Source organism: Aedes aegypti, chromosome 2 (genome assembly GCF_002204515.2).
Source record: "Aedes aegypti strain LVP_AGWG chromosome 2, AaegL5.0 Primary Assembly, whole genome shotgun sequence".
Taxonomy (NCBI): domain Eukaryota; kingdom Metazoa; phylum Arthropoda; class Insecta; order Diptera; family Culicidae; genus Aedes; species Aedes aegypti.
The window spans coordinates 125154060-125178875 of record NC_035108.1 but is presented as its reverse complement, the minus strand read 5'-3'; the positions used below and the strand labels follow the sequence as shown (position 1 = coordinate 125178875).

Here is a 24816-nt window from a genome sequence, read left to right as displayed (position 1 = left end):
AGCCCAATCTTCAAGAAAAGGCACAGACTGGAGTGTGCCAATTACAGAGGAATTTCCCTGTTGAATTCGGCGCACAAGATATTGTCGCGCACTCTATTTAACAGACTGAGACCGCTCGATGAGTCCTTCGTCGGCGAATACCAAGCTGTTTTTCATGAGGGCCGTTCGACAACGGACCAGATGTTTAGCTTGCGAATGATCCTATATAAATTCCGGGACTAGAACTTACACACTCACCATCTGTTTATTGATTTCAAGGCGGCGTACGACTCAGTGAAAAGAAATGAGCTTTGGCAGATAATGTCTGAACATGGTTTTCCGGTGAAACTAATTAGGTTGAAACGTGCTACGCTGGATGGTTTGAAATCAAGTGTTCGGATCGCAGACGAGGTATCATCCTCGTTCGTGACGTTAGACGGGTTGAAGCAGGGAGACGCACTTTCGAATTTACTGTTCAACATTGCACTCGAGGGTTTAGGAGATCTGGTATGCAAAGAAAAGGCACTATTATCACAAGGTTGCACATGCTCCTTGGCTTTGCGGACGATATAGACCTAATTGGAATCGATCGCAGTTCAGTGGAAGAGGCCTTTGTGCCTCTGAAGAGGGAGACAGCAAGGATAGGCCTGACCATCAATTCTACCAAAACGAAGTACAAGGTTGCAGGTAGAGATAGAGTCAGGCCATCAGATAAATTATAATCATGCTCATTCACGAGCTAATTTTCTTCCATTTTGTAACCGTTCGAAAGGAATTACCCAAGGAAATTCTTATGCCAATGCACACTGGTCCAGGAAGCTAATTTAGGCGGACATGAGGTTTTCGTCAAGATTCATTGATTTTAGAGCCATAGTTTATTCTGAGAATATGTTCAGAATTTTCAGTACTACAAAATGTACGGAACAAAAAATTTTTTACGGTGATCGCAAGAGTGACGTATACGCCAACTTTTTTATTTTAACGAATCGTAAGTTGGTATGTTCAGCAAAGTTGTAGCAAATGATCATAGAAACAACTTTGCCGAACAAACTTTTTCTCGGTTTTGCTTCAGAGCCGAGATAATTAAGTATTTTTAATAAAAAATCGTTTTTTGCTCTTAAGTGTTTTATATTTTAGTTTTATTGGCCTACTATGTTCTACAAAGTTTTTATACTTATCATTTGCTACAACTTTGCTGAACATACCAAAGTTGTATTTCTTATGGTTTTCATGTTATTTGAGTTTTTCATCTTAAAATTAGCTATTTTGTATGCCTTGTATCTCAACTATGAGCACCTCAAAAAAATATATCTTTCCACCAAATGATTTTGCAGTCTCTTAAGTACCTGTGAGCAAAATTTGGAGAAGATGATATTTTTCTATCTCGTTTAAAATCGATTTTACTAATAGACGATATGAGATAAATCCATATTTATTGAATATTCCTACATGTTCAACTCACAAAAGTCATGGCTACCTAAGCATATCAAACCAAAGGTAACACGTGTATTTATATAGAAATATAAAGTACATCGTTTTTCAGTTGTTTTCGATTAACTTGAAAGCTTCTGCAAGAAATTCATCGTATTTTCCTCTACCAGTATTTGATCTATTCCTAAGCACGATCACCGGGTTGAAAGTCAACATAAGCCGTATAAAATACATATACAAAATTTACAGTCCGATTGAATTCTGTGGCATGATTTTCCCAGAATCTTCTGATGGATTCCACGTTTCATGTTTTTCTTTGGTAACGCGGCATGCCGGATAACACCACTTCCGTGCAATAGTTGTAGACGTATCAGTAAGTGTAACAGCATTCTAAAGGATCGCCACGAAAAGCCCTCAAAGGAAGGTTAGGGCTGAGACTGTACGAACCTCTTCCAGTTGGTAGGAACTCAAATGGTCGTAACACGGCATGCTGCTTTTAACGGGAAGTAGATATTGTGTATTTCTTTCACTACTGGACTGCGAAGTGCGGCCTCATCAGTCCGAAAGTGTGAATAAAAGTGAGGGATTGCATTGAATCCTGTTGGTGTCTGCAGAACACTTATTCTTCGATTTACGAAGAATAAGTCTCCCGAAGACACCTACTCGATTTGATTCAATTGCGCACTTTTGTTAGCGTTTCCACACTTGTAATAACTTCTTTTCACAGATCTCAATCATTTTAAAAGTAGTCAACTTTAATCGGAAGATTAACGAGGAGGCATTTGAACAGTTTTTGTCAGAAACGTACTGTTAGTATCGCCAGTTCTACGATTGGTATGTACTCTCTCCAACGGTGCAAAAACTACTTTCGCATAGAGTGATGTTGTCCGGCATGCCGTCGAAGAAGCATAAAAAATGCGGAATAAATCCATCAGAAGATTCTGGGAAAATCATGCCACAGAATCCAATCGGACTGTAATTTTGGTTTTTGTATTTTATACGGCTTATGTTGACTTCCAACCCGGTGATCGTGCTTAGGAATAGATCAAATACTGGTAGAGGAAAATACGATGAATTTCTTGCAGAAGCTTCCAAGTTAATCGAAAATAACTGAAAGACGATGTACTCTATATTTCTATATAAATACACGTGTTACTTTTTGTTTGATATGCTAAGGTAGCCATGACTTTTGTGAGTTGAACATGTATGAATATTCAATAAATATGGATTTATCTCATATCGTCTATTAGTAAAATCGATTTTAAACGAGATAGAAAAATATCATCTTCTCCAAATTTTGCTCACAGGTACTTAAAAGACTGCAAAATCATTTTGTGGAAAGATATATTTTTTTTGAGGTGCTCATAGTTGAGATACAAGGCATACAAAATAGCTAATTTTAAGATGAAAAACTCAAATAACATGAAAACCATAAGAAATACAACTTTGGTATGTTCAGCAAAGTTGTAGCAAATGATAAGTATAAAAACTTTGTAGAACATAGTAGGCCAATAAAACTAAAATATAAAACACTTAAGAGCAAAAAACGATTTTTTATTAAAAATACTTAATTATCTCGGCTCTGAAGCAAAACCGAGAAAAAGTTTGTTCGGCAAAGTTGTTTCTATGATCATTTGCTACAACTTTGCTGAACATACCAACTTACGATTCGTTAAAATAAAAAAGTTGGCGTATACGTCACTCTTGCGATCACCGTAAAAAAAATTTTGTTCCATACATTTTGTAGTACTGAAAATTCTGAACATATTCTCTAAATAAACTATGGCTCTAAAATCAATAAATCTTGACGAAAACCTCATGTCCGCCTAAATTAGTTTCCTGGACCAGTGTGCAATGTTATCCGAGGTCATTTCAGTTCCTCCAACGGGTAGTCGTCTAAATTGTTTCAATGCACGGAACATCTCAACAGAAAGTGTACCAACTTAAAATAACAATTGAATCATATAATTTATGCAATGTTCAAAACCACCACTATGGCTGAAACAGTTCAATTTGGGGTAAAATTTACAAAACAAATTGTTATAGGATTAAGTTTTTCGATTGGATCACGTACTTTGAATGGGTAAGAGGTTGAATTGTTCAATTTTCTAACATCTATGTATGTTAATAGATACTGAAGAGCATACTGAAAATTATTAGAAACTCCGATCCAAACTCAAAAGAGATTCAAACTTTTTTGTTTATCGTAATAATCGACTTAATGGGGCATGTGGGGGATTTGCAATCATCATTCATAGGCGTATAAAACATCAACTGTTTTCGTCATTTGAAACTAAAGTTTTTGAAACTTTAAGTGTTTCAGTTGAAACACAGCTTGGTATATATACATTCATAGCTGCCTATTTGCCTAAATGCTCTGGACAGCAAGTTAATTTGCTCCAAACTGACTTGCAAAAATTGACTCGCAATAAGCCAATTTTTTTTTGTCATTGGTGACTTTAATGCCAAACATCGGTCATGGAATAATTCTCAAAGTAATTCCAACGGCAGAATTTTATTTGATGAGTAAAAACCCTACTTGTTTTCCCCTTCTAGAAACCCTTCTACGATTTTTTTGATCACCACCAACTCTAGTCACCTTTGTAGCCAACTGGTTACTCATGCTGATTTTGATTCTGATCATGTCCCTGTTACATTTCAAACATCCCATGAAGCGATTCTCAATCCTATCAGCTCCACTTTCAATTATTCTCGAGCCGACTGAAATACATATGAAACATATATCGATAGTAATCTTGATGTTAGCAAAACAAAATCGGGAGGAGAACCAAATTTCAACGCACTCGTGATCCTGCTATGAAAATTATATGCAGGATCTGCAAAAAGATGTTAAAAAACGTTTATCTCAAAAGGGAAACAAAAATTATGGAAATAAAATTTCATAATCGAACCCTAACTATAAGACCTTTTAGAAATAATCTTAAATTTGTAGAAAAAACCTCCAAAGCCAAATTTAGCATTAATTTGTTTAATGATTCTAATAGTTTAATTTACTCCTTGTTCAAATAATTCAGTGCGGATTCACTTAATTTCCAAGATATTCGGGATTGGTCTACTCAATGTTTAGCAACTCATGTCTGATTCACCTTATAACTAGATGATTTTATTCTGATTTACTTCATATTCCAGTTATTCAGTTCTGATTCACTCCATTTTCGTGTGAATCGTTGGATATTGAAGACTCGAATTTTCTATCCTATCAGGACGGCTAGATATAAATCGTTCGAAAAGCTTAATTTTATTTACTCACTATTGGCACGAAGCAGATTTCTTTTTTTTTGAATCAAAAGTTTGCTCTCAGGATGTCTTTGAAACCCTGAACATTTTTGCCGAAAAATCTTTTTTTTTGTCTTATGTGGATCAGATGTTTTCTTTCGGATATCCTTGACGTCTAAAATCACTTTGTCGAAGACTCGAACTTTCTATCCCATCGGGATCATGAGATAAATGCTCATTTGATATGCTCACTAATGGAAGAGGGGGGCGTTGGAACAAATGCCGAATAAGAAGTTTCAAAATTTACACAAAACTCGTTGTAATCTTCTATTGCCACGATAAATGCGTTATATATTTAGGTTATTGAGAAAAAGTTAATTTAAAACGATTTTTTCTCTTACAAGCAGGTGAAATCAATTCACTTGTAAACATTCTGAACTGCAACGGCAAATGAAATGTAATTTGTTGTTAACAAAATGTTAATAAAAGCCTAATTTAGTTTTCCAAATAAGGATGATAGTGTTGTCACAAAGCATCTAGATATAAGAAATGAATCTAATGTTTGAAATGGTACTAATAAATGAATTAAAAAGAAAACTGAGTAAACAAAACAAGATTTGACTCAGTCAATTGTTACACGTGATTGAGCTTCAAACAAACAAACTGAATAAAAAAAGCAAACCGTATACAATTCAGAACTTAAAAGTTGCATACTACCTATGCGTAACACGAACTTTCCAAGCGTACATCATGCAGCCCACCAACTCTCGAGGTCGACGTTCTGCCAAGTTGGTTCGCTTTCGTTCTCACTCTGTTTTCGCCCAAATTTTTTGGCGTTAGCTTCATGCTCTGCTTGTTTCAATCATGCCGCCGTCGCTGACATGCTCCACCTCCACACTACTCACTGCACGGATCCATTAGGGCGTGTCAAATAACAAATTTATGGATATCTCTTCTCCTAATAGCCAGATTGATTTACTCTCTTCAGCAACTCTCATCTCTATTGTTTTTAGAACAAGTTCAGACTCCTAATTTCCCCATAATAATCTCCATAGTATTTAAATCACCACGGAAATTACTGTAAATTTGCAAGAACTTAATGTTGATAAGAAGTCATGAGCTTTTCAAACTTTTTCTTGCAATTCGATCCACCCTACCGGTCCATACAATTGGTACCTACCATTTGAACAATCATTGCGGCCGCCATAATAGCGTGGTTCTGCCGGTTGGTGGGTCAATTCCGAAACACACCAAGCATGCAACACCAAATACAGCCGCCGAGGGAATTGTTGAACTTTTTCGCTAATTTTGAATGTGAGTGGAAGGGGGTTTGAGGGACGGGGTCTAGAATATGGAGCGGTCTCGTATTCTCGTCTCGTTTCGCGTGTCTGCGTCACAAAGGAAACGTCTCAATAAAGTTAATTAATCTCGCTCGTATACATGTGTGTATCAGTTCTGGGCGCAAATTAATTAATAGCGTAATTAATTTAGCAACTAATTGATGGCCGGTTGGAGCTGAGAGAGGTCGACGAGTGAAATTTTTATGTCTTTGAAAAATTTTATGAACGAATTGTTGTACGGGTTTTCGTTTTTGGCAAAATTCAAATGGATGCTTTGAGGAACCTATCATAAACGTGAACATATGAGACGCCAGTCTCATACTAGAATATGACATTAAGATTTCTATAATAACTGTCTCACCTTCTCGCGGATGTTGGCACTTCGTACATTAATTAATTACGAAAGGAAATTTGATTAACACCAAAGCGCACAAATGTGATAATTGCACGCTGGCATTTGTGCAGTTATGTCGTTGTTTCAAGAAAAGTAATGCAATCATGTAAAATATAGTATAAAAATCTCGAGATCCATTCTTCAACATTACTATGTTTATTTCAAAGAGATGGAGCTGATGTTCCATTTTCAATAATTATTAAAATTCTGACATACATTCAGACGTACCAAGCTCCATCTAAGCGGACAAACATGAAATGATTGAATGGTGGAAGCAGCACTTCGATGAATAAATGAATATCATGAGCAGCATAGAAAGTGAGGGCCAAGAGAGTGTTAATGGAAAAATAAACTTCATTTTAGTTGAAATGGGAACTATTCAATTCCCTTTTCGAGTGAAGGTTAAGATATAAGACAAGATCATCACCAGTTCAAAACCAATAAAGCAATGTTAAGAATGGCTTGCAACTACTTATGTACATCTAGATGGCCCTGTAGAAAATGACCTTATTCTCCACTATCTGATTGTCAGAATCTTAGACGCTAACAGAGAAGTGAAAGGAAGGATTTCGCTTGAAGCATAGATGAACTGGATATGCATTAATATGAGATGATATGGAACATCAAAGTGTATTTGCCTTCAATTGTTCTCAATGCATATATTCGGTATGACAATTTACAGCCTAAAGTTATCTTACCATTGACACTATTACCAGATATGTTAATTTTCAATGAAAAATTATCAAAGCCACAGAGATAATCCAACTCACACACCTAAGTGAATAGATGCAAGTAATGAGGGAACCGAAATCTTTTGTGTGACCGATGATTTCCCAGGCTGTAGCTTCTGACCGAGAGCGCTGCCATGTCTGGTACAGAAATTAATTATGAATTTCGATCATAACTGCACGATAAAATTGCTAATTCGCTCATCTCCGCCCTCCTTGCACTACTACTGACTGGCAAATGAACGAGTTGCCGGGGCGATGTTGCACTGTTTCTTCGCAGCGTCGATCTCGTTGTCGTCGTACAGAACAGACGTCGTGCGAGGGCGCATATGACGACGATGGTGCCACTAAATAGCTATAATCATAATCGTACCGTATTGAGTCTTCCTTGGCCTAGTAGTAACTGAAGATTTCTGGGTTCGATTCACATTCGGTCCAAGATCTTTTCCTAATTTCCTTGACTTACCTGGGCATAGAATATCATCGAGCCTAGCACACGATACTTAGATGCAAAAATGGCAACTTGGCAAAGAAAGCTCTCGGTTAGTAACTGTGGAAGCATCTTGAGCTGAGAAACAGGCTCCGTTCCAGTGGGGACGTGATGTCACGAAGAAGAAGAAGAAGATAATCGTAGCGCCGCTGGAGCCAACAAATGATGAACACGCAAAGTGTCTCGTGATGAATGAATGATGAGTGTACAATGTATAGTGTACACTAATGGGAAAAATAACGAGTGCAAAACTAATAATTGCATGTTAAACAAATATTTTGAATGGCATTCTTTAGGTTAACAATCTCAGATCACATTTAAACGAGAGCAAAATAGTAAAAGGGTATTGGTAAATGATCGTTTAACCTTCCTAATGCATCAAAAAAAAAAGTTACACCTTATGCATTAAGGGTCAAAAAATGGGCTAACACTTTGAAACGCCCATTAAAGTGAACTTTCAAACAGATTTTCGTTCTTTTAGCTATAAACAAAGTATTTCAGACCCAAGAATGGAACCCTGAGTATTTTTAGTTTGGCCCTTCTGGTCACAAAGGCACCTAGAACCACTTCAGAAGGAAAAATGTACTCCATTTCAGAATTTCGTACCCTTGTACGTTATGATGGCTAATATGTCATAACCAATAAGAACTTTTGACCGCTACTGAATTCTTGGAATCGGTTTTGATAAGACTTTAGGGTTATCTTGTGAAATTCATTCAGTAAAGCTGTCAAGATTTTCTCCAGGGATTCATCCATAAATACCAAAAGGGATTCCATTAGCGATTCCTTTAAGATTTTCACAGAAAACTCCTTAGCAATTCCATCAGAGACTTCATTAGATATTTCATAAGAGATTGCATTGTGAGTTCTACCAAGGATTTCTCCAGGAACTTCGTAGATTATTTCAGGAAAGATTCTTCCAAAAAAAAATCCACTAAACAATTCTTTAACAATTGCAGCATTTAATCCTTCCTGTGATTCCTCTATGCTTTTGAGAATTCTTCCTGAAATTCTTCCAGGTTTTTCTCCAGGAAGTCCTTCAGAGGTTTATCCAGTAATTCTTTAAAATATCGCTGCAATTACTCCTCCAGAACTTCGTTAAGAAGTTCTTCCAGTTATTCCATCTCATATAGAGTAGTGTTTGGTCCGTTGAATCTGTTGCTTGCTCTTTTGTGGGCGAGCGACGGAATCCGGATCAATTGTTGTTGGTTTGTGTAGTAATCGCACTATCGGTATCGATTATCCGTGTAAATGCTTTTGTATCCATTTCAAATTATATCTTTATCGTTTACCAAAACGAAACCTTTCCCATATCCAAAATCCTAGTGTTTTCTTGTGGAAGTGCAGAGGACTCCTCGGCTTCTATGAAGCAAGTTACACGTCAACATTTCCTTCCCATCCTCAAATTAACCTGCATTCGGACGCAGCCGGCGCCGGTATTGTTAGTTATAATAATGAGAGCATCAGTACTTACACATCCCGAGTAATGTCTGTTGGTTCCCTGTGTAAGTACAGCTGTTCTTGAAATAACGGAGTAGCAACTGCGGGCGGTCAATCATGCTCATGCTCATGCTCATGCTCTTCCAGTTATTCCATCTCATATATTTGTTGGAATTCCTCTGAAAAATCCTCTGAAAATTCCTTCATGGATCGCAGACATTTCAGGTTCGATTCCAGTTGGGGTGTAATGAAAGAAAACAAGATCGCAGATTTTTTTCTCCTGGGGTATCTTCACACCTTGCTCCAAATTTTCTCTTCTTCTTCTTCAAATACCTTCAATGATGACTACCGGTTTTATTCCTGACATTCTCCCAGGTGTCATTTCAGAGATTCTTCGAAGAATTCTTCTAGCAATTCGTCCAGAGATTCATGCACAGATTCCTCTCGATATTTTTCCATGGACCCTGCCAAGAATTTCTCAACCAATTCCGCCTGAGATTCCTTCAATAGTTCTTCCAGGGATGCCTTAACTAAATCCTACAAGATTTTTTTTACAAATCTCGCTTCAGGAATTTCTCAAGGGGTTTCTCCAGCTAGTGCTTTTTGAATATCTTCAGGGAGTTTTCCAGAATTTTCTACAGAACTAAAATCAATTATTTCTCCTGGGCTTCTTCAGAAATTTCTTCAAAGATGCCTTCAGAAATTCTTCCAGAGGTTCCTCCACATATTATGGTAGGCTATTTGAGGGACTCTCCTCCACTAGATATTCTTGTGGTTACCTCAAACCTCTGAAATTTCATCCCAGTATTTCTCAGCTTGGCCTTGCTGAATAGCCGCACGTTGACCGCTTCGGCCACCCGATCAATAAGACATTACATATTGAATGGTTTGTTTTATTCAGTGACACCGGACTTTGCATGTTAGTCCATTGTCTAGTGTGGTGCTTTGGCTCTCCATTTCATCCTAGCGATTATAAGATCCTTTGCACTGATTCAATTCTTCCAATGGTTTGCCAAACTGCGCTAACCAATTCTGGTTCTGAATCGTCGTGCGTCCGTTGTCTGTCACAGTCAGCCTTCTGACACCGCCCATACAACCCCATTGAAAAATAACGAGCAAACATCTCTGGTTCCCACTGGGAAGTGGTTCCCACTGACAGCTCAATGTTTGTTAACAAATAACCGTTTGCGGAATAACAATCGATGATGGCGAAATCTTTTTCTCCGAAAAATTTATTTTCTCGCAAAACAACAGTTATTCGAACAAACAAACGGTTGCAAACTATTGGATTGCAGTACAGCAAGTCAATTCGGGTTGATGTGATGAGCTAAAACACATTTTAGTATTGGAGGATAAATTCCCTAATATGATAAGGCCAATGTACGTTGTTGCTCTTGAGTTTGATGATGACCACGAAAACATGGCTGCCTAGCACCGGGTTGGTCACTGTTCGTTCCGTGGTATGTAGATTGTCTCGTATCGTTCTGTCTAGGATGAGCCTGTGCATGCTATAAAACGTTTGACTTTTACTGTGCGCTCTGTTTTCAATTTGCTCGTGAGAGAGAACGAGACAGCACCAACACACGGCGCACAGTAAAAGTCATGAGAATAAAAGAATTTATGGCACGTACAGAGGCTCATGGAAAAAAGGAGGATGTCATAGAACTGTCATCGGTAAAAATAAATGTAAATAAAAACATAAAAAGAGTTAGAAGCAGTGACAGCAAATAAAGTGCGAAAAGCTTCGAGTGGAAGGATTGAAATTTGTGTGAAATTCGTATCAGGAAGGATGCTTGAACTAAACGAGTGGATGAATAGGTTTATTAGAGGATTCCTACAATTATTTCAACAGAAATATTCAAGCACACCTTGAGACATCGTATTTGAGGGTAAGAGTTTCGGACGTTAACTCTTACCCTCAAATACGATGTCTCAAGGTGTGCTTGAATATTTCTGTTGAAATAATTGTAGGAATCCTCTAATAAACCTATTCATCCACTCGTTTAGTTCAAGCATCCTTCCTGATACGAATTTCACACAAATTTCAATCCTTCCACTCAAAGCTTTTCGCACATTTTGTGCTGTCACTGCTTCTAACTCTTTTTATGTATTTATTTACATTTATTTTTACCGATGACAGTTCTACGACATCCTCCTTTTTTCCATCTCACCTCTCGCTATCATCTGTCGCTCACGTCTCACCGGGGCGGCAGGGCTGCCAGAACTGCCCGTAACTCTGTCCCGGAAGCCACATCCGGCTCAGGGTTACCATCCTTTATCTCCATTCTGGCCAGCTTCACTGTCGCTCACTTGTACTTTCCGTTGCTCGCACGCACCCACGCTATACCACATCCCCTGCACGTAACGGACTTACTTCGCCGAACCATTTCGTCCTTGGTTCAACGACGACACATACTCCTTTATCCAGCGATCCCACATCCCGCTAGTCAACTGTTGCGAACGCTGGAATGCGTCTCGCAAGGCCAACGCTGGATGGGGAGGTGGTAGCGCCACACATGGATGGTTCGGTGAAGCACCTCTCAAGAAATGGTTTGGGGTGAGCGCTTCTGCTTCATCGGACTGCTGCGACACGTACGTCAGCGGTTGGGAGTTGATGATGTCTTTCGCTATAACGATGGCCGTCAGCAGAAGCTCGTCGGTTCCATCGTTGAGCGCCTCCGCCAACGAGCGGACCAACCGCTCCTAGATGCCTTCCATGTGCGGTGCGGATGAAGGGTTCGTTGTCGCGTTCTTTTATATGTCTGAGCATTCATCTCTGATGCCCTCCACTACTTCCTTACTGGCTCCTTGCTGATTCGTCCCGTTGTCTGAAAAGAACTCGATCGGCCCGCCCCGACGGCTGATGAACCGACGACAGAGTTTTCAGCCCGTGCGCCACCTTCAAATGCACCGCGCGCGTCTTGGTGACGTAAGTAAAACAGCGCTATCTACCGCTTTTCAGTCCGGCGTCCTGCTGTCACACCGTACGGTCCCAGATAATCTACACCGACGTAGCTGAATGCACGTAAATTCAGCGTTATCCGCTGAACTGGAAGCGAAGCCATCCTCGGAGCTTCAGGACGAAAACGATGCACCTTGCACCACATGCATGATGCCGATACCTTTCTCACCATTGTGTCTACATGGGGAATGTAGTACAGCTTTTGGAGATCGTTCTTCGCCGCCTGTCAGTATCCGTGGCCGCTCCTCTCGTGATAATGCTGGACTATCAGCCACGTGATCCGGTAGTCATCCGAAAGTGTCACCGGAAACCGCAAGTCGAACGGTAGAAACTCCGCTCGCCCCATTCAACCCTCTATTCGAATCAGGCAATGTTCGTCGACCAGAGGAGTCAGCTTGTACAGTAGACTGGACTTCTCGATCGTCATCTCATTCCTTCTTCAGTTCGTTGACAAAACTCGCCGATTGCGTAATCCTCAGCAAGCAGCGCTCCGCCTTCTCATACTTCTCTTGCTTCAGCGGCAGGCGCACTGACGCTCCCGCGTTTTGGTATCAGCACCTTCAGCTGACTTCTCGTTGCTAGCTGCATCTCAATCGGCAGCTTCCCCCTCTTTTGCCTGCAATTCAAGACCAATCGGATCTCACACACCATCCTTCGAACCAGGACCGTCCACTTCTAGAATCGGTTCGCGTCCACAAGTACTACTGGTAGGTGAACCCACAACTCTTCCGTTGTGTTCGCCGGCGGCAAACTCTTCTTCAGCCATTCCTCCTCCCGCTCGTACAGGAACTGCTGTCCTCGTACCCACGCGCTGTTCGGGTCTATTTTCGGGTTCCTACCCTACTTCGTGAGCTGGTCTGCCACATTCAACTTCGTCGGCACCCATCGCCAGTCTGCTAGCCTCTTTAGGCTCTGCGTGTAGCGACGCTGATCGGACCGGATCCACGATATCACCAACTCTGCGTCGATCCAAAAGACCACATTCGTGATGTTGAAATTGTGGTTTTCGCACACCGTCAATGACATCCGTGCGCAGAGCACTGCTGCCAGAAGTTCCAGGCGCGGAATCGACAGCTGTTTCAATGGTGCCACGTCAACTCATTACGAGCGCACACGTCACCTTACCACGTAAAACGGCTCGCAAGTACACCACGCATCCATACGCCGTCTCTCTTGCATCCGCAAATATATGCAACTGCACATCCTGAACCTCTTCTGATCGCGCACTTCCAAAATAACTGCGTGGCAGTTTGAAAGCTCGAACGTCCGCCAGATTGTCCGTCCACCGTTTCCACTTGCCGAACGATGCTTCATCCACCACTTCGTCCCATTGACACCCTGTCCACCAAAGGTCCTGATTCAGAAACTTTCCTAGGATGGTGACTGGCGCTAGGTACTCCACTGGTTCAAACTGCGCTATCACGATTCGCTTCGTCGGACGTTTATCACCGCTGAGCTCTTCAGTGTACTCCGATGCGGTGGTGAAACAAAAAAAAATATCATCAATCGTATTCCATACGATTCCCAGCACACGCTCGTACTCGGTACTCTTGTCCAGGCTGAAATGCACCAATGACTCACTACTCTGCTCTATAATTTTCTCCAGGAACTCACCTGATTTGGACACCCAGTTCCCGATGTGGAAAACTCTGCGGGAGTGGATGTATTTCACCTCGTTCGCTCGCTGAACCGCCTCTTCCACTGTGTCCACGCTGTCGTCATAGTCGTCGACGTAATGCCGCTTGACTATCGCTACCGTAGCCTCCGGGTGCAGATACGGAAACTGTTCGGCGTTCAAGTTCTACGCTACGAACTACGCTGAACTGGGCGAGCACGTGGAGCCGAAATTCGCTACGTACCTTGCAGGTTTCCGTGGAGGTACCACAACATTCAACGGAAGATACCACACTGCTTCGGCGTGGCGTCTCCGTTAACTCGGCGTCGGTTGCTTTGTATGCGTACCCCTTCACCTATCAAAGGATTATAATGCCAACATTCGATTCGCGATATTGCCATTTGGAAAAATTTCTTGACTTCCGTGAGCACAAACAATATTATCGTACCTACTAAAGTTGTCTCACTATACATTCATTTAGTAAACAATGCAAAAGCTCCATAAATTATGCTTTATTAATTTATTTATTACTTTCATAATGCTTCATCAATACTGTTGTAGTGTTTTATCATTTGTTTTATCTGTTGTTATTTTTCAAAACACAATTATAGTGCATCTTTCGTCGTGAAATATTTCACGTGAAACATGCCTTTGTTCAGCATAACAGGCTCTGCCAGCAACTCTAGGATTATACCGTTTTGTCTCATATTCCGAACACTTAAGGCCAACGGTGACTTCAAATACATCTGATTGGCATAAATTGGCTGATATTTGTGTAAATTTTAATTTCTTCGCAAAGCCTAAATGTTAGCTGTAGGGTGTACCAATAATAATGTTGATTTAATTAGTTTTAGTATTATTTTTACGTAAAAGTATGGAACAACATTTTGATTAAAATGCCGAACACTGTGCTTATTCTGTCTCATATTCCGAACACCTTGATTCAAATTCCGAACAGCACGAATAAATCGTATTCAAATGAATCATTTCGCAAATAAATTTATCTGAGCTTGTTCTACTGGCCTCAAACTCGAGAGTCAGCACTACTCCCGTGGTAAAAATTATATTGGAAACGTTAAAATGTAATTGCAATTTACTGCCAATTCCTTGTTATTTGGTGACATATTTCAGCGAAACATTTCAACCCAATCGTATGATAATACTGTGATATAGACATTTTTGAGAAGTATACTAGGATTAATTATCGGAAGAACTATTGGAATAATTCATCGAGAAACACCTAGAAATCATTTCGAAGGAATTTTTGGAGAAATGCCTGGAGGAATTTCGGAAGAATTTGCTAGGAAATCATTGGATGAATTTACGAAAATCCAGTGGCTTAGCTGACGTAGTATTGAGTAAATGAAGAAACGGACGTTAATGCTGGAAAAAACTGCTGTTCCATTTTTGGAAAATGACCTATTCTAAATAGAATCTTAAAGATTTTCCTCAGTAATTTTATCAGATTGCTATGCAGGTATTTCATTTAGTGGAGTTCGATGAACGATTTGCTCTCAAACTTTCCAAAGCCATTTTCTCAGGATTTTTGTTCGAGATACCTTGGAGAATTCAACCAGTTTTTTTTCTTGCGCTACTCTCAGCATTGTTTTCCTATGATACCTGGAAAAAAAATCCACAAAGAAGTCCTCAAAGAATTATAACACGATTTCTCAAGGAATTTGCCCAAGAAAATGCCAAAGAAGTGTTTAAGAAATAATTGATGCGAGTTCCTGAAAAAAACCGATAGTTATTCCTGTGTGGTGTTTATAACTTAGTGAGGAACTTATATTTAGAGTGTATAGTGTATTGTTCCCCGATGCGTTACGGGTAACTGTCATGTACCCGAGCATAAGATAACGCTCGCATCATCGAGATGTCAATTGCCAACCAGTGTATGGCATGCCATGACTTTTCCTCTTTCATCGGCTAGCCATTAGAGGCATCGGACGCATCGTAATGATCGGGGCCATTCAGTAGAAGCATTAGCCGTAGAAGGCCAATGTCGCGACTGTTCGTGTGACCAACATCTAGTTTGCCACGCTCTGACAGCTTGAGTACCGGGTCTATAAGTGTCAAACCAATTTTTTCGACCAAAATAAAACATTCTCTACAACATGGCACTAAACAAGAAATCAAAAACTCCAACAGTAACAATAAAATAATTCTATTTTGAGATAACAGCGCCACTAGCGTTCTACTACATATATTTCTATTGGCCATTCTCATCCGGAGCAGCAATCGGTGACAGGTTTATTGCTAAGGCATTAAGGGGACACGGGAGACCGTGTTATTTTCCCTATCTTTTGTCTCACTCTAACAATTATCATCAAAACTTTGCCGAAGCAAATCTCGAGTTTTAGTGAACCGATGAAGCTGAAAATTTAATCGATTGTGCACCACATATATAGAATAAAGTGATAAATTTTTCACATCCATATATGGAGTGGTACTTGAGATCTGCTTCTTCAAATGGATAGGATGATTATAATGACGTCCCGTGCGGCCTTAAATTGAACAATAAACGGTATTGCTGAGAGTTGCCTTGCAGGGTAAGTGATACATTCAGAACTGTGCGGAAATTGAAAAGTTGCGAACAATCCAAAACAGAAATAATGAGAGTGAGAGGAGATCGATGGTTTTGGCTCGCAGCTCATTTAAGGTGTAAACCACCAAAATTTTCATTGAATTGGATAATAGGTACTACAACAAAAACGGCATGCTATTCGCACTGAATTGATTTTAGTTAAGAAACTGAAGGCGTGTCTAGAAGATCGTCGAATTCTTTATTTTTGCTGGTGTTGCAACAAAGAAGTGTTAGGATGGAACACATAAACACCAAAGGCGTGTCTAGAAGATCGTCGAAATCATGTTGCATTGATTTGAGATGCTGGGAAAGGTGTGTTTAGAAAACCACCGCTTTGAATTGGTTTCGGTTCTGATGCCGTAGTCGTGTCAAGAAAACCGCTGGAGATATTTTGAGTTGGCTTATGGTGTATAAGCAAAGGTGTGTTTGGAAACCACCGCTCAATCGGTATCGGCTCGGATGCCGAAGACGTGTCTGGAAGATCGTCGGAATACATGCTGAATTTGGCATAGGGTGCCAAAATAGGTGAGTTTGGAAAACCACCGCTCTAAATTATTTCTCCTAAGGCGCGTCTTGAAGACCGCTGTTATGAATGCTTATGATTGACGGTACCAAAATACAGATCATTATGTAAGTTGCTGTTTGAATTCTAAGTGCGTATATGAAAGATCGTTGAAATTTTGGCGGAGCGCATTTGAAGCGCCGAAAAAGGGGTCCCGCAGACGAATTGAATTTGTTTATGAGTTAATTCAGAAGGCGCGTCTATAAGCCGAAGTTATTACATTTAAGTTTTAAAAAGAGAAACAAATATCCGGAAAACAGCTCCACAGATCCGCATACTCAAACTTCAAAAGCAATCTAGGATAAACCAGCCTTATAATACCAGCGGAGAATCAGTGAGAAAAAGAGCGACAATGTAAAGGCATAACGATTATATGTCTCGAGGAACTTCAATTTGAATGAGCTTTGGAATAGTGTTATGTAACGATTAACCTTAATGACGGGTCAACGAATTTAGATGCGATTTACCTAAGACAAGGGTAATGGTCAATGGATTTAAAACAATAATAACTGTAGGGCAGTCACTGAATTGGCCATTCCAGAATCAACAAGTAAGGAAGTGGATTTGTTTTTAAGGAGTTTTCCACATAATTGTAATAAAATGGCAACCAAATGGTCAACATGTTTAAACGACTTTTTCGATTTCAATTAATTTGGCCAGATTTTGTATCGTGATTAAATTTGAAAAGTTGATGTAGCAATAGTGGAGCTCGTTAGTAGAGGTCTTTTTTTATTTGTTTTTTGTTGAGAGAAGAAGGAGAATGTGTGATGTGTATAACTTAGTAAGGAACTTATATTTAGAGTGTATAGTGTATTGTCCCCGATGCGTTACGGGTAACTGTCATGTACCCGAGCATAAGATAACGCTCGCATCATCGAGATGTCAATTGCCAACCAGTGCATGGTAGGCCATGACTTTTCCTCTTTCATCGGCTAGCCATTAGAGGCATCGGACGCATCGTAATAATCGGGGCCATTCTCATCCGGAGCAACAATCGAATTTCGCACAATTCCTAAACGAAAACCTAAAAATATCACGATGTAGGGTAACCAATTAATTAATTGCACAGCGTATCCAAGTCTAAAAACATGCCAAAATGTAGAGAAAAACTTCCCCTACGAGATAAAAATGCCCCTACGATCATGGAGGATCCAAAATATGTCGCAAATAGTTGAATTGTGAAGCACTGTTTTTCATTATTTTGGATACACCAATACATTTTGAACCTTCAAAGTATATATTTTGGACCCCCAGCATTTTTTACCGTTTGGCGACAAAGTCTACGACACTGGTTGTATTATATGCTTGCCCATTAGACTGATGCAAATTTTGAACTTTTTGCTCCCCTATGCTTAAACGGTGTCAGTTATGATGAAAATCATTCTCCCAAAATTTGAAGTTTATATGGAAATTACTATGGAAAAGCCAAACCTTTTGTGATCAGTCCTTTATCTGCTCGTCATAATAATAAATGAAAAAGCGAATTCCTGACGTCCAATAAAAATGTGGTCTTCGGCAAAGTTGTAGCTGGAAAAATTTCACATGAGAAGAGTGTGTTCACTTTTTCATAAAATATTATGACAAAGAGACAGAGGGCTGAACACAAAAGGTTGGCGTTTTACATACTTATCTCCATATAAACTTCAAATGGCGTGTGCACATTCAAATTTCTTCCAAATCATTTCAAATCTTGGGAGGATGCTTTTTATCATAATTTAAATCGTTTAAGCATAGGGGAGCAAAAATTTCGAAATTTGCATCACTCTTTTGCCCATAGTCTAACCAATCGATTGACAATGGAAAACCGAAGAAATTCTACGCTTTAAGTGCATAAATTTGAAAAACGTTTTTGTTTACATTTGAAAAATTTCTGACGGCTTCAATTTCTGTGTGTAACGTGTTGTAACGGTTGCATGGATGAACTGATTAAATTAAATTAATTTCAGATAAAATAAACACATTTTTTTATGTACAAGTCCTATCTTTCCAAATGGCATGCGAATTGAGTTGGTCTTTCGATTTAACCTGGGAAATTTGCAGGAAAGTGGCCCAGGGGGTCCAAAATATATAGAGGTCCAAAATACATTGGTTACCCTAATACCTGATAATTTTCCACAAAAGTGAAGTTTTTAAAAGAACTCCGGATCTCATAAAAAAAATATTGCAAATTTTTCCAAACGAAACCCTGCATATCTTCCCATCGGTTTTTCTAGGAAAATCTCGAGTGGAACTCTTGAAGGAATAAAAAATAATGTCTGAAGCGTTTTGTGGTTTTAAACTCTAAATTGAAGAATCCATGGAGAATATGCTTCAAAAATCGATTCCTTGAATTACGTTTAAAACCTTGTTGAAGTTATTGTTTCATTCATGGAAGAATTTCTAGTAGATTTTGTGGAATAATCCATAGAATTAATGGAGCAATTCCTGGGACAATCTGTGGGGTATTTTGTTGAAGGATTTTTGCTGAAAAAAACTGGAAGTATATCTGAAAATTGCCGTGAAAATTCCATTTCCTGGAAGCATTGCTTAAGGAATGTTGTGAGAATTTCTGGAAGAATATTCTTTGTAATTCCATTATTGGGCTGTCAAAGGATTTTCTGGAGCAAATTTTGAAAGAATTCCTTTGAACATATCTTGAGAAACAATTTTAAAGAATTTCAAGACGAATTCATGTGATAGTTGCTTGAGGAATGTTAAATTATATTCAATGAATAACAGAATAATATATATATATATATATATATATATATATATATATATATATATATATATATATATATATATATATATATATATATATATATATATATATATATATATATATTTGAATCCAAAAAAAAACGATGTTCTGTTAAAAAGTACTTTTCTATAACGTTGAAATCAACGTTACGTTTATCAACATACTAGATGCAATAGGGACACTTACAAGTTACCAATTGAGGTTGCCTCCAAACCTGATTTTCCTTGCCTGTATACATTTGAGTTTGTTAAAAAAAAAAACAATGGTGAGCTCGTTTCATGCTTGTGATAACACCTTTTCATCATGACAAGGAAGTGTTTTCTATAACTTCAGTATTCACATTTATTTCTTTTTACGTCATTACTGAGCAGAACCTATGAATAGTTCGACATTATGAATATCGGCGAACTTTTTTAATCTTCTAGCAATATCTTTTCACCGCTAGATTAAATGCAAAAATAGTTAAGTAAAAGTCGTATTTTCCTTCTTATCCATAGATCGCAACACCGACCAAAGGTGACTCCAAGATCTTTTCCCTACATCACTAATAAACACCTTTCCAGTGATAATTGTGGAGATGCAGAGGTATTCTCGGTTTCTAGAAGCAACGATAATTACACCCTAACATTCCTTCCTTTTCATCCCAACTGACTGTAAGGGCTTGGTTGGTACCGTCATTTAGCAATAATTTGAGAACTGCTGAATGATCAAATGATCTAATTCATAATGATTATGAATAATAAAAGTGCAATCAAAACACTAAATTATTTCTTGGTCTTATTTCTCTATTTTCAGATAGCCTGAGGATCGATTACACAGTGTGATTGTTGGAACCTTGTTGATAAGTTTAAGTTGAATGTTAAGTCTAGTGTGAAATAGTTTTAATGGTTCAATTCTTATAAAGTGAAATACGAATCTGAAAAGTTCTCCATCCCCATAGTGAGTGTGTGTGAGAGTATTCGAGCAGCACGAGTGCCCCGTGCCAGAAGAAACCATGAAGAAAAGAGTGGACATGCGACACTGTAGGTCTACGAAGAAGTTCAAATTAATATTGAAAACCCACGCCAACCGCTATCGAGAGGCACCTTAGAAAGGAAGTATCGCTTTGGACCCCATCACTCTTGATCGGTAGCAAGTCTCTGACCCATTCGAGAAGTATTGTGACTCTCTTCGAGCCCTCAACGCGTAGGAGTTCAGGTCAGGTTAGGGCCTTCCTCAAGAAGTGGTTGGTGCGTAGGACCTAGGCAGCAATCCCAAAGCCCGAACATCGGACGCGATGTACTTGCGCAAATGGAGTCCCATTAAATATCTCATGTACTTATGGCTAGCGATTCTAGTGTGGATATTCTGTCGGTGTGAGAGTGCCGCTACGATGCACCTGGCGCCAGCCTCCTCCTCATCCTCCTTCCCCCCGTTCACGTTGTCATACGCCAGTGGCACTAGTAGCAGTAGTAGAACTAGTAGCAGCAGTAGTGGTAGTAACAGTGATAATTTTAGTGCTAGTAGAAATAGTATATCAGAGCTGGTTGCCAACAGAAATCACTATCGGGTACCAGCAGCAAGTCCTAGAGGTGATACTAGTGAATTAGTGGACTCTACGAGTCCTTACCAATGGCGGCCATCCACACCGGAATCAACCATCTCATCACAACGGCCATTGGCCACTCCACACCTTACCAAATTAATCAGCCAAGCTGCCAATAATGATAACCGACGGCATTCCCCGCCACTTACTGGGGTCACTCTGTCCAGCTATCATCATCCAATCAATTACGCTAATCGTGTGCTTCTACAAAACGCCAATAACCTTCCGATAGAACAAACGCAGCAGCAACTGCCGAATCTGCCAGCTAGCCTAAGTCAATCCACTTCTAACCATGATAGTCGCCAAGTTAAGAACAACTACGTCAGCAGTAGTAGTATTAGTAATACGAGTATTAGTGCCGAAAGCGCCACCCTAGCCGAGAAACTATTACAACAGCAATGGAAGTTACGGATGAGCCAAAAACGAGCGCGTCGCTTAGCTCATCGGAAGCACCTAACCGAGCAACCCGATACGTCTACCAACCGTAATCGACGGGATTCGGTACGTGTTCCTGTACCGGGAGGCTCCCAGCAGCCACCGCGAAGACCCGGTGGAGGTGCTGTTGGCCAGGGAGGTCCTGGTCAAACTCGCCGTTACTGCTCGGCTCGGGACCCAGCCACCTTAGCTTCCGATGCTCCCGTAGTCTTCGAAGGCAAAGTCAAATCCATGAGCAGCGATCGACGGGCCAACTTTTCCGTGACATTCGAAATCGTGCGGGTACACAAGAAGAACACTAAGTATCCGCTGGAGATGTTCCAGCAGGTGCGGCTCCAGTTTTCGTTCCGCAACTTCAGCGAGTGCGACATCTACCGGGAAACGTACCGCGAGCGGGGAATCGTGCGCGAAGAACTCGAACAGGGCAAAGTGTACTTTCTGTTTGTGAAGCAGATCGATCTCAGCAACTTTACCATCCTCGGGCAGCCGATCCGGAAGACCAGACGCACCGCCAACGGGGTGATGGAGGGGGTTAAGGACACATATGGTGAGTAGCGTTTTATTCTTTTTTTTTTGCGCGATAATATTTTTGGGATATTCTGAAGCATTCCTTGAAGAAACTCTTGATAACAATCTTCATTGAATGACTGCAGAAGATTTGGAGTTATTACTTAAAAACGCTGAATGAATTCCTTTCGGAGATTTTATTTGGTTGATTTCGGGCATCGAAATGGAAAAGCCAAATTTTCCTTCGAATTTCGTTTCCTGCAGAAGTTCAGAATAACCATCCAAAACGGACGCTGAAGAGCCAAAAGTTGGGATTTTATCACAAAATTGATGAATAATGTATTTCGTCCTCTCTTGATGGAAATTTTGGGCTAGTAAGCTCTCTGATCGGATTTGAAAAAAAATACAATATTTGCATTTTATTTTGAATAAAGAAACAAAATTGTTATGACAAAGCCATATCTTGTAGGTAATTCCCTCGTGCCTTACCAAAATTTTGCAATAAAATCACGCATCCATCTCGTCTATCAGAAGGAAAAAACGAACAACCACAACCGCCACCACAGAATGCTAGAATCAGGCCAGACAGTGGGACAGTTGAGATCGGTTTTATTATTTATTTATATTTTTGGATTTTCCTGCGCCCGAGAGTTTGTTGCTTTTTCAGTAGTCAACGTACGACGAAGACGACGACGACGAAGCACAAAAAAGAAAGAAGTAAAAGAAAAGTTATCTCAAATTTACTCGCGCACGTGAACCGTACCGCGCACACAAGTGAAAAACTCCCGCCTGCCTGCGGTTGTCGTCATATCGTCCTCCTCCTAGCTAGGCGTAGAAGCGAGGAAAATCTTCACCAGACAGCCAAGCCGACAACGACCCGGTCTCGCGGTGATGACTTATCTTTGTGCTGAAAACTCACTTTTTTCATCATCGTCGTCACCGTCGCGTCGTCGCTGTCGCTGAAGTTGGTGCGTGTTTGTTTTGTCGAGCATTTGCATCTTGCGTCGCACACAGGAGTGATTTGGATCAATCATGGTCAAAATTATGTTTTGTCCATAATGGTCTTCTCATGTCATATCCCTCCTATTCTTTTTTGATATTACGTCCTCACTAGAACAGAGCCTGCTTCTCAACTTGTTGTGTTCTTATGAGCACTTCTACAGTTATTAGCTGAGAACTATCTTTGCTAAAATTGCCATTACCGCATTTTTATATGATGTGGCAAATATGATGATACTTTATTTGCCCAGGGAAGTCAATGAAATTTCTTAACGAAAAGATTCTGTACCGACTGGGAATCGAACCCAGACTCCTTCAGTATGGCTTTGCTTTGTAGCCGCGGATGCTAACCGGATTTCCATTGGGACCACAGTCTTTTGGGCCGTTTTTTCACAAAACTTTTTTAATATCATCAAAAGACTGAAATCAATTGACTATTAATTCCTTCTCGGTTAACGTTCTGGATAAGGTTTATACCAGTGCTCATTTCTAAAATGCTTTGGAGCCCTCGTTAGTTTTACTTAAGTTCAGAATATTTTCCAATATGGTTTACCATTGAACCAACAAGGTTAAAATTTAGAAACAAGATCAAAGTGATATTTTAGATATGCACACCCGGCAAACTCGTGATGTTTTGGCCTTATATTGAGCTATTCGGTAATCCAATCCGCATGGTTATTAAAATAATTAACTCATTAAGCGTGGTAAAGATGGACAAACTATGGGTGAAATTATGAAAAAAATCCAAGTGCTCGGCTTATTGCGATTTATTTAGTGTTGAAACTGTTTGCCTATCGTACCTACATCGGTACGATGTCGGGTACGGGTCCGCGTGGTCTGTAGGGATTTGAATTCTAAAACTTGTAACCAACTCAGTTATTGGGTCACCAAGTGGCTCGGTAGCTTAGTTGGTAAAGCGCTCGTCTAGCATACAAAAGTCCTGGGTTCAAATCCCAGCCGAACACGTGGATTTTTTTCATAATTTCACCCATAATTTGTCCATCTTTACCACGCGTAATGAGTTAATTAATTTAATTTTACTTGTTGTTGGTTCCCTAATCCCTTATTTATCTATGACAAACACGCTATTCAAGTTTTAAACTATCCATGTAGCAAAATGTAAATCCAAGTATGGATTTGCATTTTGCTACACTCATACTGAATATTACAGCACTTTGGAAAGTTAAGCATCATCTATAATGAATATTATTTAGGGAATTGAGAGAGTATTTTCAATTGAGTGTTTGCAAAATATGTATTGAAATGTGGCTTTGAGGCATTGAGACTTTTTATTCTAGGCAAAAAAATCACTGGTTTTTGAATGATGCCTAATATAAAAGTGTTGCAATACACAATACTACAACGATTCCATAATTTCGGTGGATTGTGAATATTCAAACAGTTGAGCATATGGATTTACCCTATAGTTTCGAACTAAAGACAAATTTCATGTGCATGTGCTTCAATCATATTCATATCTTTTGATTAATATGGTCAAGCTTATTAATCTGTTCCGGTCCGGGTAAATAATTTATTTATTTATTTTGCTATCTTTATTAACGAGATTTTTAGCCCTGGGCTAAATCTTGGGACCAACGGCTTTACTTCCCTTCCGAAGGAAGTCGTCACTGAAATTTTTAGTGACTATCTCGGGGATGGGATTCGATCCCAGGTCCTCGGCGTGAGAGGCGTGTGTTCTAACCACTACACCAGGTCCGTCCCGTATTTTTAAATCACCGTAAATTCAATTTTTAATCTGATTTTCTGAAAATTTCAGGAAAGAAGAAT

General features: G+C 39.7%; 1 protein-coding gene across 1 annotated transcript in view; it reads left to right on the top strand.

The window, feature by feature from the left end:
• LOC5577077 (protein vein) overlaps positions 1-24816 on the top strand; it is a 245040-nt gene that overhangs the window by 54717 nt on the left and 165507 nt on the right. Inside the window, exon 2 of the mRNA XM_021842230.1 lies at positions 20298-22069. Within this exon, the coding sequence (XP_021697922.1) occupies positions 20779-22069 (1291 nt within the window). The 5' untranslated portion in view covers positions 20298-20778. The remainder of the gene's footprint in view (positions 1-20297; positions 22070-24816) is intronic.